This window comes from Lepidochelys olivacea (assembly GCF_965140295.1).
Source record: "Lepidochelys olivacea isolate rLepOli2 genome assembly, chromosome: 25".
Lineage (NCBI taxonomy): Eukaryota > Metazoa > Chordata > Testudines > Cheloniidae > Lepidochelys > Lepidochelys olivacea.
The window spans coordinates 9969696-9987249 of NC_140435.1; the positions used below are offsets into that span (position 1 = coordinate 9969696).

General features: G+C 53.3%; 1 protein-coding gene across 2 annotated transcripts in view; it reads left to right on the forward strand.

Moving 5' to 3' along the window:
• Positions 1-17554, forward strand: part of ADAMTS10 (ADAM metallopeptidase with thrombospondin type 1 motif 10) — a 103120-nt gene that overhangs the window by 45097 nt on the left and 40469 nt on the right. For both annotated transcript variants that reach the window (XM_084614748.1, XM_084614749.1), the window contains 6 exons: positions 1187-1404; positions 3461-3544; positions 4146-4291; positions 8714-8757; positions 10294-10399; positions 13757-13903. In XM_084614748.1, coding sequence (XP_084470874.1) covers positions 1187-1404; positions 3461-3544; positions 4146-4291; positions 8714-8757; positions 10294-10399; positions 13757-13903 — 745 coding nt within the window. The remainder of the gene's footprint in view (positions 1-1186; positions 1405-3460; positions 3545-4145; positions 4292-8713; positions 8758-10293; positions 10400-13756; positions 13904-17554) is intronic.

The window sequence follows — 17554 nt, forward strand, 5'->3', positions numbered from 1 at the left end:
GGACATGAATTCACCCTGCCTCTGGTTTCCCAGTCGGTGAGGTCAGTGGGAGCACTGGCCACAGCCTTCCAGCAGACCACAGCTCCCAAAGTCCCTTGCAAGATGCTTCTCCCTAGGGGACTTCACCATGGGTGTGTGGCGGTGGGGAAGGAGCATGCCCAGTGAGGTGGTACCCATTGGGAGGCAGTCAGTTGGGGGGCAGAGGGCTCAGTGCACCAGCTGGTGGCACCAACCGCTCTTGAAGCTTGCAGCAAAATACCACAGTCCTGCTTCAGGGTACATCCAAACGGCAAAATACAACCCCCAGCAGTGAGTCTCAGAGCCCAGATCAGTGGACTCAGGCTCCTGCTGAGAGGATAAAAATAAATAACCCCATTGCTGGGTTTCAGAGCCCAGGCCCCATTCCCCGAGCGGGAACGTCTACGCTGCTATTTGTAGCGCTGTTTTTAACATGAGCCCTGCCAGTCCCAGTCAGCTGAGCCGGGGCTGAGATTCGCTGCTGTGGTTTTGTTGTTGTTGGTTTTTTTTACAGTGTAGACCTACCCTTAGAGCAGTGGTTCCTAATCTGGGGTGCACGCACCCCCTGCGGGGGCGAGATGCCCTTTCTGGGGGTGCGAGACAGGCCAGATTTTTTTGGAAGGTAAATCGTCGAAAACACAAATTAAGCACAGGCATGTAAATACAACTACTTTGTTTCAGCAAATCTCTGTCTTTATTAACAGGAGACATTTTTTAATGATTACTGTCATATACAAACAACAACTATATCTAGGTTTAAAGAACTGACCTCCTTCGATGATTTTTGATAAGGGGTGCGAGAACACGTTTTGAGAACCAAAGGGGTGCAGGGTGCAGCAAAGGTTAAGAACCATTGCCGTAGAGGTTGCTGCTCTTGCTGCAGGGAAAAGGGAAAGAAAAGGATTGGTCATTGCCTTGTTTTCAGGATATTTCTTTGTAGTTTCTAAACCTGCGCAGCTGCTCCCCGCGCTGGGGAGAGGGCTCTGGCTCGGGGCAGCAGAAAGTGTCCCCTGCCTCAGCATTGAAGTGCAAGCACAGATGGCGAGGAGGGTGGATACTAGGGCTGGGCGGCAAGAGGAACTGGCAGGACAGGGTTGTGATGAATCCCATTCACGCGCCACAAAACACACCCCAAAGCCAGAAAGCCCCTTTCTCTCTCTCTCCTCAGATGAGAAGCCCTGGAAGGGGAGACCTTGGTGGTTGCGGACACTCAAGCCCCCCCCTCTGAAACCATCGAGCAATAACAGCCAACGAGGCCAGCTGCCCCTGAAGAGATCCGTCAGCACCGAGCGCTACGTGGAGACCCTAGTGGTGGCCGACAAAATGATGGTGGGGTACCACGGGCGGCGGGACATAGAGCAATACATCCTGGCCATCATGAATATTGTAAGTGTTACACCCACATCACAGCCCCCCGGGGTCCCTGTGGCCCCCCGGGATGGGAGCCATGGGGATAGCCATGTGCCCACGCTGCTGGTGAACCGGGATAGGCTGCCAGGAAGCAGGTGGGAGGTAGACTGCAGAGTGCAGCACTCAGAGGGCCTCCCATCTCCTGGAGGATCATTGGCAGCCCTGGGACAGGTCACAACTGAAGTCTAGACATGGCCTGGTCGGCCTAAAACACGGTGACCCAAAGCCCAACTTGTGTATTTGCTGCGGCGGGGGGGATCACACCAGGCCAGACTGTGCCCGTATCTCACTCGGCCGAGCAGGGCACAGTGAGCAGGAGTAAGCTCTGCCCCCACCTCCTTGTTCAGGCAGGTAATATTTACCCAGCCAGCTCTTGGGTCCGGGTTTGGTGTGGGGCAGACCCAATGCTCCCACTGCCAGCACATGAATAGGGAGAGGCTAGAGAGCACTGGGGAATGGGCGGACCCTTTGGAGGCCTGCAGTAACTTACTCCCCACCTCCAGGGTGAGGGGTGTCGGGAGCAGAAGGCCCTCAACAGCTATAGTTGGGGTGGAGCGATTACACGCCACCTCTTACTCCAGGCAGAGCCTAAAGTTCTTCGTGTAGCCCATAGGGACCACTTCTGGAGTCAGGTGCTAATGTATCTGAGTAGGAGTGGCAAAGTCTAGCCCCATACAGCCATGCTGTAGGGCAGTGGTTTTCACCCTGGGGTCCGCAGACTATGGCTAAGATTTCCAAAGGGGTCTGCACCTCCATTCAAATTGTTTGAGGGGTCTGCAAACGAAAATAGGTTGAAGCCCCCAGCTGTAGGCTAGATCTCATGGGGGGACCAAAAGCCATTCTCTAAACAGCACCTCCCTTATGATCTGCACTGCAAATAGGGCAGGAGAAACGGCGAAACACGTGGGAAAACAGAGGGGCCATCATTATGCTTCAGGGCATAAGCTGATTAACATGAGGGTTAGGAAGGACTATATCCCATCCCTCCATGCAATGCTGCTCAGGTCTCCAGGTGAGTTATAGACAGGGAAGGACTTCCTCTGCAGCACCTAGCAATGGCCAAAGTGTCCCTCTACAACACCAAGGAGAGGAGGTTGTCTGAGGGGGTTCTCTGCGACTGTGGGGCCTATTTCCGATCCTCCCTCTGTTTGCGCATCTGGGCAGAGTTCCTCTGGGTGGCATCAGCTGGCTCCCTTGACACCTTCGAGGAGCAGTGGGCGGTGTCTGGGGTTCTCTGCTCGATGGTCCCCTTCAGGTTCCATTTTTTTTACCCTTTGATGTTCACACCTGCCCTTGTTCTATTTTCTGTTGTCCCCCGTAATTATTTGAGTTCCCAGACTCAGTGAATCCTCCCCAGAACCCAATAGGACCAGGTGCAGATTATTAAAGAGGCAGGATACCAGGCTAGATGGATTAAGGGGGTGAGCTGGGTGTGCTGACCCCTGTGTTCCTGTGAGGGGGAGACAGGCTGGGAAGTTGTTGACAGCATGTGTGAAAGCCTGTCTTTGCTGGCTCTTTGCCCAGTCCCCTGCAGGACATTGTTTAACTAGACTGGGGGCTTGCTCTGTGTGTGGTTTAAGGTGGGTGCTAGATTTTAAAATAAGCCCATTTCTGATTGTTGCACGTGGTATAAAACATTCACCACGTTGTTCCCAGCACTGCTCAGACCCAAGGACAATGCAGCTCCAAAGCCAGAGGCCTTCACCCTCTGAGCTCCAGCAGAAGATCCAGAGAGGTGGCGCTTTCTGTTAGATTCAGGGCAGAACCAGAGCCCCGATCTGAACATCCTCAGCCTTTGTTAGGTTCCGAAATCCAGATCCCAATGAGATGGCTCAGGCCCATTGCTGGCCACCATCTATCTTGAGTTCAAGCCTCCCCATGGGAGGAGGGGGGCGAGACCTCTACACACCAATAAATGCTAGAGCAGACCTGGTTCCTTCCAGCAGAAAGCAACAGTGGGTATGTGAGACGCCATGTCCCCAGTGATGAGCTCATTTTTAAGACTTGTCTTTTCTTGTTTCTTGGAGGTCAGGTTGCCAAACTTTTCCAGGACTCAAGTCTGGGCAATATTGTCAATATCCTTGTGACCCGTCTGATTCTTCTCACTGAGGACCAGGTAAGGTGGCAATGGAGCTTCTGGCTAGTGGGGAGCTTTGCCAAACCCCCACACGCACACCCCCCAGCTGTGCAGCGTCATCATGACCCCCTGACTGGGGAGTGCTGCCCTGGCTTTGTGAAATCTTGTATTTTTCCTGTGTGGTAAAGCTGTGAACTGCTGCTGAATGGTCCAGGTTCCATGCAGCGTGCACCTGGTGCGCCGCTCAACAAAGCAGGTTCTCCCTGGTGCAACACACCTGCTGGGCATGTGCCAGCTACCTGCTGTGCTAGAGACCAGACCGTGTCTTGAATCGGAGCTCACCTGCCGTGCCCCTGAATGGACCTGGGTATTTACTGGGGGCTTGATTCTCTGTTTGGAGTGGAGGGGGGGTTGCTGCAGGGAGCCAGTTGCAGTTCTATTTCCATGCAGGACCTTAGGCCAGCAGAGATGTCCCACATCTTCTGCTGTACTTTCCCCGCCTCTGCCTGCCAACTAGTCCTTCCCCACAGCCCCACTGTGCAATGGGAGAGGGAAGCAGTGCTGGACTTAGCCCCCTGCTCATCTGGGGAGGGGCAGTGCACCTTCCCCATGTCATGCTCTCCTCTTGCTTCTGTTCCAGCCCACCCTGGAGATTAACCACCATGCTGGGAAATCCCTGGACAGTTTCTGCAAGTGGCAGAAATCCATTGTGAACCGGAACGGCAATGGGAATGCCATCCCTGAGAACGGCATAGCCAACCACGACACTGCTGTGCTGATCACCAGGTAAGGCCCCCGCTGCTGGGCTGTGCTCTCTGGGTCCATCTTCGCTGCAGAGGTGACCCAGACACTTACCAGGTGTTGCCCCTAAACCTCTTCCCTCCAGACACAAAACCCCCTCTCCCGAGCGTGGAGCTGCTTTACCCCAAGGTTTGAAAGCCCAAGCAAGGCTTTCGCCCAGGCTGGGAACCCACCCGCTTTGCAGTGAGGATGCAGGCTAAACGACGTGAGTGCTGACAGTCCTTTGATGCCTTCCCAGAATTCGCCCGGCCTGGCCGGAAGGATATGTGCTGAAATCAGTGGGATATAAGCACGTGTCTAGGTGCTTTGGGCCATACTGTTCTGCCTGTGAAAGTATGACCACAGTGCAGATATGAGAGCTGTGCAGGGTTTTACTAACCTGGGGCATTGTGTCATATGCTAGCCCCACCTGGAGTGCTCTGCTGAGCCATGCCATGGCACAACAGGCCCATCTGCCTCAGTTTCCCTCCTTCGGAGACCCAATAACTCTACTCCAGGTTCTGTTGCCTCAATAATACCCTTCCCACTCGAGTTTATTACAAAAACATTGTCCAAATATCCGAAAACATCAGTCGCAACCCATAGTCCATTTGTCACCTCCTGCACATAGAGTCCTTAAAATCCCAGGGCTTCTAGGCCCTTGGGGCCCCACGTTCCACTCTCCAGTGTATTCTGTCATACCTGGCTTGGTCCTCTCCTGTCCTTCTGCCAGGGCAGCCACCCCAGTCCTTCCAGCTGGAGTGTAACCCCACTCTTCCCAGTGGGACCCCCACTGCCTCTCTTCTGGGAGATCATCCTCACCAGGGGAGCATCCCTCACTCCCCCGGTCCTCCCACTCTTCCCTGGGTCCAGCTCTGCGGCAAGGAGACATCAGCAGATAAGTTTCTCCACTGCCCCTCTGCCTTCTCCAGCCCTTGGCTTCAGCTCTCCAGGTTAGATGTCAGCAGGCAACTCCCTCTGCTGCTTTCTGGCCTTCAGCCGTCTTCAGCCCTGGCCCTCTGGCTAGGGGAAGTCAGCCAGCAAACCCCTCTTGCCGCTCTCCTGCCTTCTCCCAGGAACCAACCACTGCTTACTTTGGGGACCTTCCAAAGCCTCCTGGTCTCTGGCAGCTCTCACCGGCCCTGTCCTGACTAACGCAGTCTCTGCTCTAAGCCAAGCCCGCGGTGTCTCTTAGGTGTCCTTGTCCCCATCTCCAGCCTCCTGCCGCTGTACTAGTGGTTGGCCAGGGAACCGTACACTGGGATCCAGCCCAGGGATCCTACAACCCCCAGCCAAGGTCTGCTCAGTCCAGCTCCTCGGTGCTGCTTCCATAGGCTTTTCTTCCTAAGGGGACCTTTGTCAGGCCTTCTCCCCCACAGCCTCTCTAGGTTTTCCCGTCCTGCAGAGCTGGGACTCTCAGGACTTTCCCCTGGAATTCCCCACAAAATCCCAAACTAGAAGTATAAACAATAAACCCCACTTCTGCCTTCCTTGGGCTTGACTTTTCATCCCCCTCGTTTTCCTGGCTCCAGTCCTCATTTAAAGGCCTCCTTGCACCCTCCCCTGAAGTCCAGCTCCTGCCCTTTTATCGGGGCTTTACCACTGGAGCCTGCTCCACTCCCAGCAGCTGCTTCCGCCCTCTCCTTTCTCAGGTTCACCCTGATCCTATATTCTCTTAACTGGCCAAACAGGGCGCACCTGTTCTGGCACTGGGATGCTGGACCTGCTTCGCTTACTGGACCCAGCCACCTGTGACATGTTGGCTGAGCAAGACAAAAGTCTGGGGGCCCTGAGAGCCCAGGACTGAAGGGCACCAGCCGGACTGTTATGGGGCGTGAGACTGGCATGTCAGTGGGTGCTGACAGGCACATTTGGACGGCTTCGGCACGGCTTCTCGATGCCCGCCCACAGCCAGCCCTGCCTGCCCCTCGCCTACCTGAACACTCAGTTTTAATGGCGGGGGGCTCAGGGTGGAGACAGGTTGGGTGTGCCAAGTTTGGGGCGACTGCAGTGGGCTACAAGCAGGGAGGGGTTGCGCCTTCCTTTTTCCTCCAGGAAGTGGGGGGAGAGGGGGGAAGGTCATAAAACGAAAGCAGCAGGGCCGGGAGTCTCCAAGCAGGAGCCGATTCTTGCTGGCTTCCCCAGCACGCTGCACTCTCGCTCCAGTTCCCTTCAGCTGCAGGAGCTGCACAGAGCCTGGCTCATGTCAGAGGAGCTTGTGAAATTTTTGATGGCGGGGGGGACGGACAAGCCAAAGCCCTGTCAGCCCCGACTTCACCTTCCCTGGCTCGCAGCGGCTGCTGCGTGTGGGACGCGGACGCTGACTCCGAATTCCTCGGCCTCCTGCCAGATGTTTGAACTAACCCTGAGAGACGCTCTGGGCCCGAGTCCCCGGGGCCAGCTCCCGCACCAGCCCTTGGAAGGGCCTACCGCATCTGGAGCTGTCTGTAATAAATTCCCCGTCTCCCGATAACATCTTGCTGAGCTGTGGGCTTTTTTCCCTCCGCCGGAGACGTGTCAAGTCAGAACCTCCGAAGGCTTTAGCGGAATCCGCTCGAAACAAAGCGGCGAATGTTTTCCCCTCGCTCGGTTTCCTGTCGGGGGGCGAGGGGTTTGGACGCCTTGAGCGAGCGGGGAGGCCAGAGGGCCAGGAGCCATCTACTGGCAATTGTCCCTCTTAACCCATCACCTGCTGTACGCTGGTTTTCTCCCCGGTTTCAGGGTCTGTGAGGCAGTAGCAAGGCCGATTTACAGTGCTGGCAGGCACCTGAGCTTCCCCCCTCCACGGCTCTGCCTGGACTCAGCGTCCTCCATGCTTTGAGCCCTGGGCCCACACGCAGCCCTGCCAATCCACCTCACTCCTGACCAGCAACACCTCTGCTGTTGCAGCCCACCCGCCACCATCTTCTCTCTCTCTGTCACACACACACACGGATAAAAATTCAAGAAAGGCCCGTATCACTGAATTGTTAGTTCCCAAAGCCCATGCGTATTCCTATCTGGAGCTTGGCTCTGGCCTTTCTTTGGACCTATGCCCCCAGCCCTGTGCCCCAGGTGAAAAAATCCTGACAGACTCTATGCGTCCCGCTCCACGCCTCGAAGCTCAGTGAACGTGGGCTGGGGCTGACTAATGGGGAAAGCGGACTGCAGAGCCAAGCCCTGTTCCAAGCCCTCTGTCGCCTCCCACTCCAGCCGTGCTGAGATCAGGGTGGCCCGAGAGATCTTAGCTGTCGTAAAATTGTCCAAAGCGGCCCCGAGTTTGCTCGGGTCCCCCAGTCTGAGCCTGGGTAAAGGACTCCTCCGGAAACCGAGGTGCACAAAACGAGCAGCTGTTTTGGGAAACGTAGGCCTTGCCGGAACCTCCCTGTGCGTCGCTTTCCCCATCTGTGAAAAGTGGCTCACAGGTAGTCGGGGGGGGGGTAAATGAATTGGGGCATGTGAGGCTTTTGGACACGTGTGTGACGGGGGCTATGGGAAAGGCTCCTGGGGAGCCTGCAGTGCTTCGTTTGTAATTAAAAAGGTGCCGGGACTCAAGCAGTTTTTTTTACATTCACAAACCCAGAGGTGCCAGGGGCTGTGAACTGCCAGGCCCAGAGGTACCGGGGGCTCTGAGCTGCCAGGCCCAGAGGTGCCGGAGGCTCTGAACTGCCAGGCCCAGAGGTGCCGGGGGCTCAGCCCTGGCAAGGCCTGGCACAAATCAAGCACTGGGATCAGTGCCCCGTGGGTAGCAGGTGCTACAGCTGGAGAGAGGTCAATGAAACAGGTGCTGTGATTGGCTATAATCCAAATCGCTGCCCGCTTCCTTCTTTCAATCTCGGCATCATGTTCTTCTCGATCAAATGAAATAAGGAGGGTGTTTTCCAGCTGGAGGGGCACTGCTGCTGCTCGGTTCCCAAGATCTCCTGGCATCTCAGGGGACGGCTGCACTGCCATAAATAACACCACCGCGCCGGTCAATTGACAGGTTTGCAGGGCTTGGGCCGCGGGGCTAAAAAATAGCAGCGTGGACCTGTAGGCTCAGGCTGGCATCTGGGATCTCTTGCGGCGGGTGGGGGGGTTCAGAGCCCAGACGCCAGCCTGAGTGTCTACACTGCAGTTTGATAGCTGCCCTGCCTGGGCCCCATGAACTGGAGTCAGCTGACCCGGGCCAGTTGCAGCCATGCGGTGCAGTGTAGACAAACCTTCAGAGCCCCAGGCTGTGATAATACAAGTGCTCAGAGCTGCTGGATGACAAATATCCAAAGGATCTGTGCACACCTATCCTAGGGGGAAATCCCATGGGGCTAAGATACTTTGGCAATTAGCCAGAAAACCATGTTCTTTTTTTCCCACTGGGCAGAAACTATGGAGATCTAATGAAAGCTGCCATCTTTTCAGCCTGCACAGGGTTTTGGTTTAATTTAGTGTTTTTCCTTTCTTCTCTTTCAGATACGATATATGCATCTACAAGAACAAGCCATGTGGCACCTTAGGTAGGTAAGAGCCCAGCTCAGAGACTCTGTTGTAACTAATTCTTCGCTCTTCTCTAGCGCTTTGCATCAGTAGATCTCAAAGTGCTTGACAAAGGAGATCGGTATCATTAGCCCCATTTTACAGATAGGGAAACTGAGGCAAAGAACCGCAAAGTGCCTTGCCCAAGCTCACCCAGCAGGCCTACGGTAGAGCTGGGAACAGAACCTTGGTATCCGGAGTCCCTGTCCAGTGCTTGATCGTCTAGGCCACACTGCCTCCTTACTTCAATAAGTGTTAAAAAAAAAAATCTACTTCGTGCCAAGGGTCTGGTGACTGGCTTTGGACCATTTCACTGTTCTATCCCTTGTTCAGTTCCAGCCCAGTGACTCAGAACGGTTCTCGTCTGAAGGTTGGTCAGCAGTCTCCCTGGCTGCAAAGGAGAGTGCTAGGACTCTGTTGTGATGTACACAAAGGGAATTCTTTATTGCCGCTGCTGGACACAGACCATGTAGTTCTGGCTCTGCCCTCTTGTGCTGTCCATACACAGGGTCTCCTTAAGTTCTGGTCTAAACTGAGCGGTCATGGAAGGGAGGGCCGAGTATACTCCCCCAAAGTAAAATAGACAGGGTGGATCTCAAAGCAACTTCTTAGAGGCTAGGTGATCCAGCCGGGAGGCCAAGAACTGAGGACGAACTCCTCACTCATCGTGGGATTGTGTCCTGTTCTGGTAGGTTGGTGGGGTAGGGTGGGAAGCTTGCACCTGCTCTGTAGGTAAAAGAGGGTTACCTTGTCTTAGTATGGCACCTGTCGGTAGCAATCTATGCTCTTAATAAATAGCCAAACTCCCCCCCTCACCCCGCTGCCTTGTTTACGAATCTGCGGGTGGGAGGGTGCCCAGCATTGAGGCACAGTGCCTGGGGCGTTCTGTGTGCAGAGGTACAGAGGAACCCAGAGATATTTCCGGGGTGCTGAGCAGCACAGATGGACACAGGTTTGATTCTAGTGGTGATGGGCACCAATCAACCCCCCCTCAGTGGAAGCCCAGGATCTGGGCTTTGTCTCTCTCCAATGGGCAGCGGCAGGACTGTGGCTTCAGCCCTTTATAGACAGATATTCAGTCTGCTGAAAACAGGCTTTGGATGGGCCTTTCTGTCCCCACTGAGCTCATCTGGTGTGACCAGCCCCGCTTCCTCACTGTGTAGACAATCTGGGGAGCAGATCTGAAGTCTGGTGGAGTTTTATTGGCACTTGGCATTTCCAAGCCCTCCTGCTGTTGCCAGCCATCTCGCGGCAAAGCGAGTTCATGGCCAGCACTGGGAGTAGCTGGAGACCTGGGTGCCGGAGCCCAGCAAACCACTTTCCTGTCCTGCTCTAGTGCGTGATACACAATCCACTGAAGTCAATGAGAAGAGTCAGGCCCTCCAGGCCAGGTTAACGCGCCGAATAAACATTAAGCCCAAAGCACGCTGTTGAACCCTGAAACGTGGCCCGTGGCCTGGCACCCCGCCACCAGTGCTCCTCACTGTCCCCGTACCAACCGTAGCTGCCTTTCCTAGGGCTGGCCCCAGTGGGAGGAATGTGTGAGCGAGAGAGAAGCTGCAGCATCAACGAGGACATCGGGCTGGCCACTGCCTTCACCATTGCCCATGAGATCGGCCACACGTGAGTGTTACACCCGGAAGCGTTCCCCCGGGGAGTCGCTTAACAGGAAAGACCTCCCCTTTTTGGCTGCTCTCACCAGTAACCAACTGGAGAATCGTCTTCAGTGTAAAGACCTTGGAATAGCCATGCGAGGTGGGACCAACAGTCCATCCAGTTCAATATCCCACATCCACACCAGAACAGATAGGCCAGTGTCCCCACTCCGGGCCAAAGCAGATCACACCAGTAGTGCATGTAGTCTGAGATCTCACCTTCTTGCTCATGCTGGGCCAGGCCAGTAGTCCACCTAGTCCATCATCCTGTCTCCAGCAGTGGCCAATGCTCCGTGCATCATAGGAAAACTTGTGATGCCTCATGCACCTGGACCAATGTCCGGCCCTATACTGTGGGGAAGGGAAATTTGTTCCTGACCTTAGTGATGCGCTGGTGTCCTGAAGCCTAAGCACTAATAGCCCCTTGACACTTTATCTTCTCTCGTGTAAACTTTTGGAGTAGGGACTGTTGTTTGTTATATGTTTGTACCACACCTTGCACGGTGGGCCCACCCAGTTACCTCACATGTACATGCTCCTCAGTAGAAATATTTAATAATAATGAATACATTTATCACCTCCTCATGTTTAATCCTGCTTAGCTATGTGCCTCAGCAATGACAAATATCAAGAATGACAAGAATAGCATCCTGTAGTTATGTAGGTCTAAGCTAAGAGCAGTCAAATCTCATGCTCCATGTCTTCAGCTGCCACCTCCATGGGTCAGGAAGGAATTTTTGCCCCACATGCTTTTATGCACAGTTGTCGAGGTGCATTGTGGGTGGTCAGGATTATTACACTATCCTCTGGAGCTAGAAGCAGGACACTGGACTAGGCAGCCCAATGGTCTGGTCAAACAGAGGAAATGCCATGTTCCTATAATACTGTGTTACAAGCCCAGTGCAGAGTGAGTCTCATTAATTCAGGGGAGGGGAGACTATTAGTCAGTAAGGGCCCAATCCTGTGAAATGCTGTGGCAACACAACTCCTGTTGCCATCAACAGGCGATGACCCCGCCGGATCAAGCTTTCAGCACTCATTACTCAGAGACTTACTTTACCTTAGACCTTAGCCCATCCCGTGCTTTGCTGCACATTGGGCTACACACCGTTGCCCTCCTTGCCTGTCAACTGTCCTTCTCTCCAAATCTTCCCATTTCATGCTGAGGTACTTGATGTTCGTTTCCATGTTATTCACGGTCTTCCTCTCTTTCTTCTTGCATTTTCTGTCTTCCATCAAGGGCGGTATTTGGTGAGCGCTCTTTTCCCCATGCTCAGCACAAGTCCCAGCCACTGAGGTCGTCTTTTGTAGCTTATTTATGAGAGGGTGCCTTGTCCAGTAATGTTTCTGACTGCTTCGTTCATCTTCCCATCTCTATATGTTATTCCCAATATTGTTCTCAGACATTTGTGATGGAACGCATCCAGCTTTTGCGTACCTTTCTTGGTAAGTTGCCATGTCTCTCTGCTATATGTTGTGATGGCGATAACAATTGCTTTGTACGTTCTGTTTTGTCTTGAGGGAGATGTTTTTGAGTCTTCCAAATGCAGTGTTTGCCTTCCCATTCTTCTTCTTTCCTCAGAACTAGTACCATCTTGGCTGATGCTACTTCCAAGATACGTAAAATTGTCCACCTTCTCCAGTTTCTCTTCTTCAATTTTGATTTCTGTCCCTAGAGTCTCCATTAACATGACTTTACATTTCTTTGCATTGTATCTCAAAGATATCTTCTCCATTACTTCTTTTACTTGGTTGTGCATTTTTGTAGTCCGTTGGCATCTTCATTGATAAGAGCGATGTCGTCAGCAAAGTCGAGATCAGATAGTCTTGAATTTTTCCATTTTAGGCCATGTGTATCAGTGTCACATTGTTTTAATCCATAGTCGATGACTAGCATAATCAAAAAAGGAGACAGGACGCACCTCTGCCTTATATCTGTCTTGATGCTGAATGTCTTACTCAATCCATTTTCCATTTTAATGCAGCATTTTGAATCGGCATAGAATGCCTTCATAACGTTAATTAATTTTGTTGGAATTTCATATTGTTCCACAATTTTCCACATTGTTTCTCTATTTACACTATCGAATGCCTTTTGAAAGTCCATGAAATCGATGGCAAGACTGCCTTGGAATTCAATTGTGTTCTCAATAATCCGTCTCAGGGTGAAAATAGTGTCTGCGCACAATCTCCCTTGTCTAAATCCGGATTGTTCACGTAGGATGGTATCCATCTTTCCTTCCATTCTGCTCAGGAGGACCACTGCTAATACTTTTCCTGTGACATATAGAAGTGTTACTCCCCTCCAGTTTGAACAATTGTTTAGATCACCTTTCTTTGGTAACTTGATTACGATACCGAGGGTCCATTCTTCCGGCACTTTACCTCCATCCATATTTTGTTGCACAGTGAACAGATGACTGATTCCACATCTTTGCCTCCATATTTAAGCATCTCAGGACGAATGCCATCCAAACCAGGTGCCTTGTGGTTTTTCAGCTTCTGCAATGCTTTTTTTACTACTTCGATTTTTACCTCAGATACATCTATATCTAGGTCTAATGGTTTATCATTGTTAAATTCCACTCTTGTCATTGGTTCTAGTTGGTTTAGCACTTCTTGGAAGTGTTCCACCCATCTATTTTCTTGTTCCTCCTTGACAAAGCAGTAAAGAAACAATGCAAAAAAAGATAAGCGAAATTGGATAGAAAGTAAGGCTAGTGAAGCTGAAGAAGCAGAGGAAAGAAACTATACGAGAACAGTCTCCATGATCCTGAAACAGTTAACAGGATATGGAACTCAGAGACTAGAGCTGAGTAAACTCCTCCCCAGTCCATCTCCCTCCTCCCAGACAGAGTCCCACTCCCTCCCTTTGACCAAGTGAGGTTCCGCTACCTCCCAGTGAATGCCAGGACACACCTCCCTACATCCCCCCCCCCATCTTCTCTGCCACCAGCCCTGTCTCCCCACTCAGCCATGTGGTCAGATCCTCGCTGTTCTTCCCCGCTCCCGTTCTTCCATGCTTTCCCACTCCTAGTCCCTCACCTGAGGGAGGGATCAGAAACCGGAAGCGGTGGGAGGCCTGGAGAAAGAGGGCGTACCCAGGAGGGGCAGGCAAAGCTGACCGGTTGCACCCTAAAGTCCCCACCTCCCAGGGCACCTTCCATCGGCACAGCATCCCTTATTGGCTTCCCCCACCCAAGGAGACTGGCCATCTTGGCATTGTCCGGCCTCCCGTGGCTCTGTGCACAGACACGCTGGAGGGACGTCAGCTGCCTGTAACCGCAGCTCGCGTCTTTGTCGTTGTTGTTGTGACCTTTTCCAGGTTCGGCATGAACCATGATGGAGTTGGCAACAGCTGCGGCTCCCGCGGACAGGAAACAGCCAAGCTCATGGCAGCTCACATCACCATGAAGACCAACCCCTTCGTATGGTCAACCTGCAGCCGGGATTATATCACCAGCTTCCTGGAGTAAGAACCCTGGCCAGCCCTGCCCACCCTTTCCCCCTGGGAGCAGAGACTTCTCCAGCCTCTGACAGTGATTCCCTTGCCCATCCTCATAAATTACCCCACATGATCATGCCGCGTGTACATTCTATTCCCGGGCCCCCAGGATCCATCCCTTTCCCAGCCAAGAACGCATTTCCCCTCCCCTCTGTACATTTGTCTGTGGTTTGCATTATCATCTGCTAATGCCACTAACCCTCCCGACTAGGGTGACCAGACAGCAAGTGTGAAAAATCCGAACAGGAGGTGGGGGGGTAATAGGAGCCTATATACGAAAAAGACCCCAAAATTGGGACTGTCCCTATAAAATCGGGACATCTGGTCACCCTACTCCCGACTTACCTGGCCCTGCAGCATCCAGACCTTTCCATAGATCTCCTCCTCCCTCCCCCCCCCGCTTGTAGGAATTTCCCAAATAAACCACCAGCTTTCTGAGATGTTTCAAAGGATTTTGGTTGAGCCAGGAAGTGCGGAGAGGGGGTTGTGTGTTGAGGAAAGGTGCCCGGGAGATGCAGCTCCTCTCTTTATCCACAGCAGCACAACCTGCTTCCCCCATTCGCTGTGGAAGGGGATTTTCAGATGTAGCTAAGCCAGGGGTGGGCAAACTTTTTGGCCCGAGGGCCAGATCTGGGTGGGGAAATTGTCTGCAGGGCCATGAATGTAGGGATGGGGCAGAGGGTTGGGATGCGGGAGGGAGTGTGTGGTGTGGGAGGGGATATGGTGTGCAGGAAAGGGCTCAGGACAGGGGGTTGAGGTGCAGGAGGGGGTGCAGAGTGCGGGAGGGGTCTCAGGCAGGGGTTTGGGGTCTCAGGGCAGGGGGTTGGGCTGTAGAAGGGGGTGCAGAGTGCAGGAGGGGCTCAGGGCAGGGGGTTAGGGGGCTCAGGGCAGGGGATTGAGGTGCAGGGTGCAGGGGAGGTTCAGGGTGTGGGCTCCTTCCCAGCGCCACTTACCTCGAGCGGCTCCGGGGTGGCAGCAGTATGCAATGGGGCTAAGGCAGGCTCCCTGCCTGCCCTGGTCCCGCGCCGCTCCCGGAAGTGGCCAGCAAGTTCGAAAATGGCTCCTGGGGGTGGGGTGGGGCAGAGCAGGCGGCCCCACCATGAGCTGCCCTCGCCTGCGAGTGCTACCCCGGAAGCTCCCATTGGTCGCGGTTCCCCCTTCCCAGCCAATGGGAGCTGCGGGGGGTGGTACCTGTAGTGCATGGATCCCTCTGCCTCCTCCTCCCCCAGGGGTCACAGGGACATGGTGCCGGCCGCTTCCAGGAGCGGCACGGGGCCAGGGCAGGCAGGGAGCCTGCCTTAGCCCCACTGCACCACGGGACTGGCAGTCCCGTGGGACAGACTGAAAGCCCTGATGGGCCAGATCCGGCCTATGGACCGTAGTTTGCCCTCCCCTGAGCTAAGCAACTTAGGAGCCACAGAAGAGATTTTCATAAGCACCTTTTGGGATTTAGGTGCACAAGTCCTAGTTACTATCACCAAGATTTGTGCACCAAAGTTCCTTCAGTAATTTTGAATTTCTCTCCCCTGAGTCCCATTGAATATTGATGGGACATGCGCTCCTAAGCCACTGATGTGCTTTTGAAAATCGCCCCCATCCTAGCAATGCACTGCAGACCTGCTCAAGAAGGACTCCCAGGGACAAGAAGGCTCCATTTTTGTGGCCATGCAGTCCTCAGCTTTCCTATCAAAGAGGCCCTGGTTAGCATCAGTTGCGATGGTGGGTTGTTGGTGTGATGTGGACCCCTGTCTCTGCTAAAAAGATGGTGTTAACTTTAAACCGAAGCTGGATAGGAGCAAACAGTGTACTGGGGTCATCAGCCACTGGTCCAGTCTTAAAAAGGTCCAAGCATTAAAGCCCTCTAGAGTAAGGGGTAAAACAAAGACTCCTCCAGTTGCAATTTTTAAAGAATGTAACGAACACAAACCTTTCCGATGGGACCCCGAGGGCCCAAGTTTTCCTCCCCTTGGCTGGGACATGAGGCTTTACCATGAAATTCCAGTTCTGGCAGCTCGTGTTTGGCTGCAGTGAACTCCTTCCCTCTTAGCCCCTTGATCTCTGCACACAGAACATGGCAAAGAGTGTTCCCTTGATAGTGCTGGAGAAATGTGGCCTCACCAAAGAGGTTTCCGTTGTTGTCACAGAGCCCTGAAGAGTCTCAACTGGTTGGCGGGGGATGGGGAGTTGACTTTAGTCCCCTTTGCCATCCCTTCCATCCACCCCCACTTAGATGCATGGACCTGCACGGTCCTCTTGTGCCACAGGACACGGCCATGGAACCCAAGGCCATGGGAGTGATGATTGGAGACTTGATTTCAGAAAAGAACATGGCAGCCAGGAGGGACCGTGGTTCGGGAGGAAAAGGCATAGTTCTTGCAAAACTTGGGCATCCCCACAACGGCCTGGCACACACAGGGGCAAGCTGGGAAAAGCAGGAGTGTTCCAGCCATTGTTAATTGTAGCATTTTTGTGCCATGTGGCTCTTTCTGCATGAAGGGCTCCAGCTAACTCCAAGCACCTGATGCTGGGCCCTAGAAGCACAGAAGCTCTGCACTCAGACCTGCTCCTTCTAGCCATGCATTCTCTGTCGGATCTGATACCCAACTGGCCAGCTGTCAGAGTGGATCGCTTAGCGGGGTGGGCAACAAGACACAAAGCCCATCGGCTGGTGCTTCAAACCCAGCGGCCCACACAACCACACTTATATACCAAAATTTAAGGATGTGCTGAATCAGAGCCTTAGTACCTTGCCCTTACAGAGGGCGGGTCTCCAAGCACTTTATCAACATTAAGTAAGTCCCAAAATTGCCCCTGTAAGGTAGGTCAGTATAATTATCTCCAGCCTACAGATAGAGGGCTGACTTTTCAAAGGGCCCTATGAGAGTTAGGCACCCACTGAAAGTCACAGTGAATTGGGCGCCTCACTCCCCTCCAGAGAGATTAAGGCCAACATTTGCAAACTTAGGTGCCTAAACTTAGCCCATATTTCGATGCCTAAATGGAAGCGGCCTGTCAGAGGAGCTGAACACACGCAAATCCTGCCGCAGCCGCTAGAGGCTGGGTGTGTTCAGCATCTTCAGAAACTCAGGGGCCCAAACATGGATTTAGCTGCCTAAGTTTAGGCCAACCTGTTTGACAACCTTGCCCTAGGTGACTTGCCCAAGGTTGGCCAGCATGTCACTGGGGACAGACCCCAGTTCCTCTGAGCTCCAGCCTTGCGTTTTGGTCACAGGACTAACCTTCCCACCCCCTTCCCTTCTCTTATTCTCTTCCTTCTGCCTGGGGGCCCGTGGGAAGTGAGTGCATCAGTCCAGACTTCACAATGGGTAGACCTGAAACCCCAGTACCATATGGCCTAGAGTTCAAGAAAAGCTTGAAACTCAGATCCAGGCTTTGCAACTCCTGTCTGAGTAGCAGGAGAACCAGTCTGAAGCTCTAGGTCCCTGTGTCTATGGTATCTCCACTGCTACCATCACTGTAATATTTGGGTCCTTGCCGAAAACTCAGATGGATCCTTTTGTGAGGTTCCAAAGGGTTTGGTTCATTTGTCCGCCTGTTTCATGTCAGTTTCCCAGCAGCCTCTGCACTTCCCAGCTCTGTCTGGAGGTGGAGGCGCTG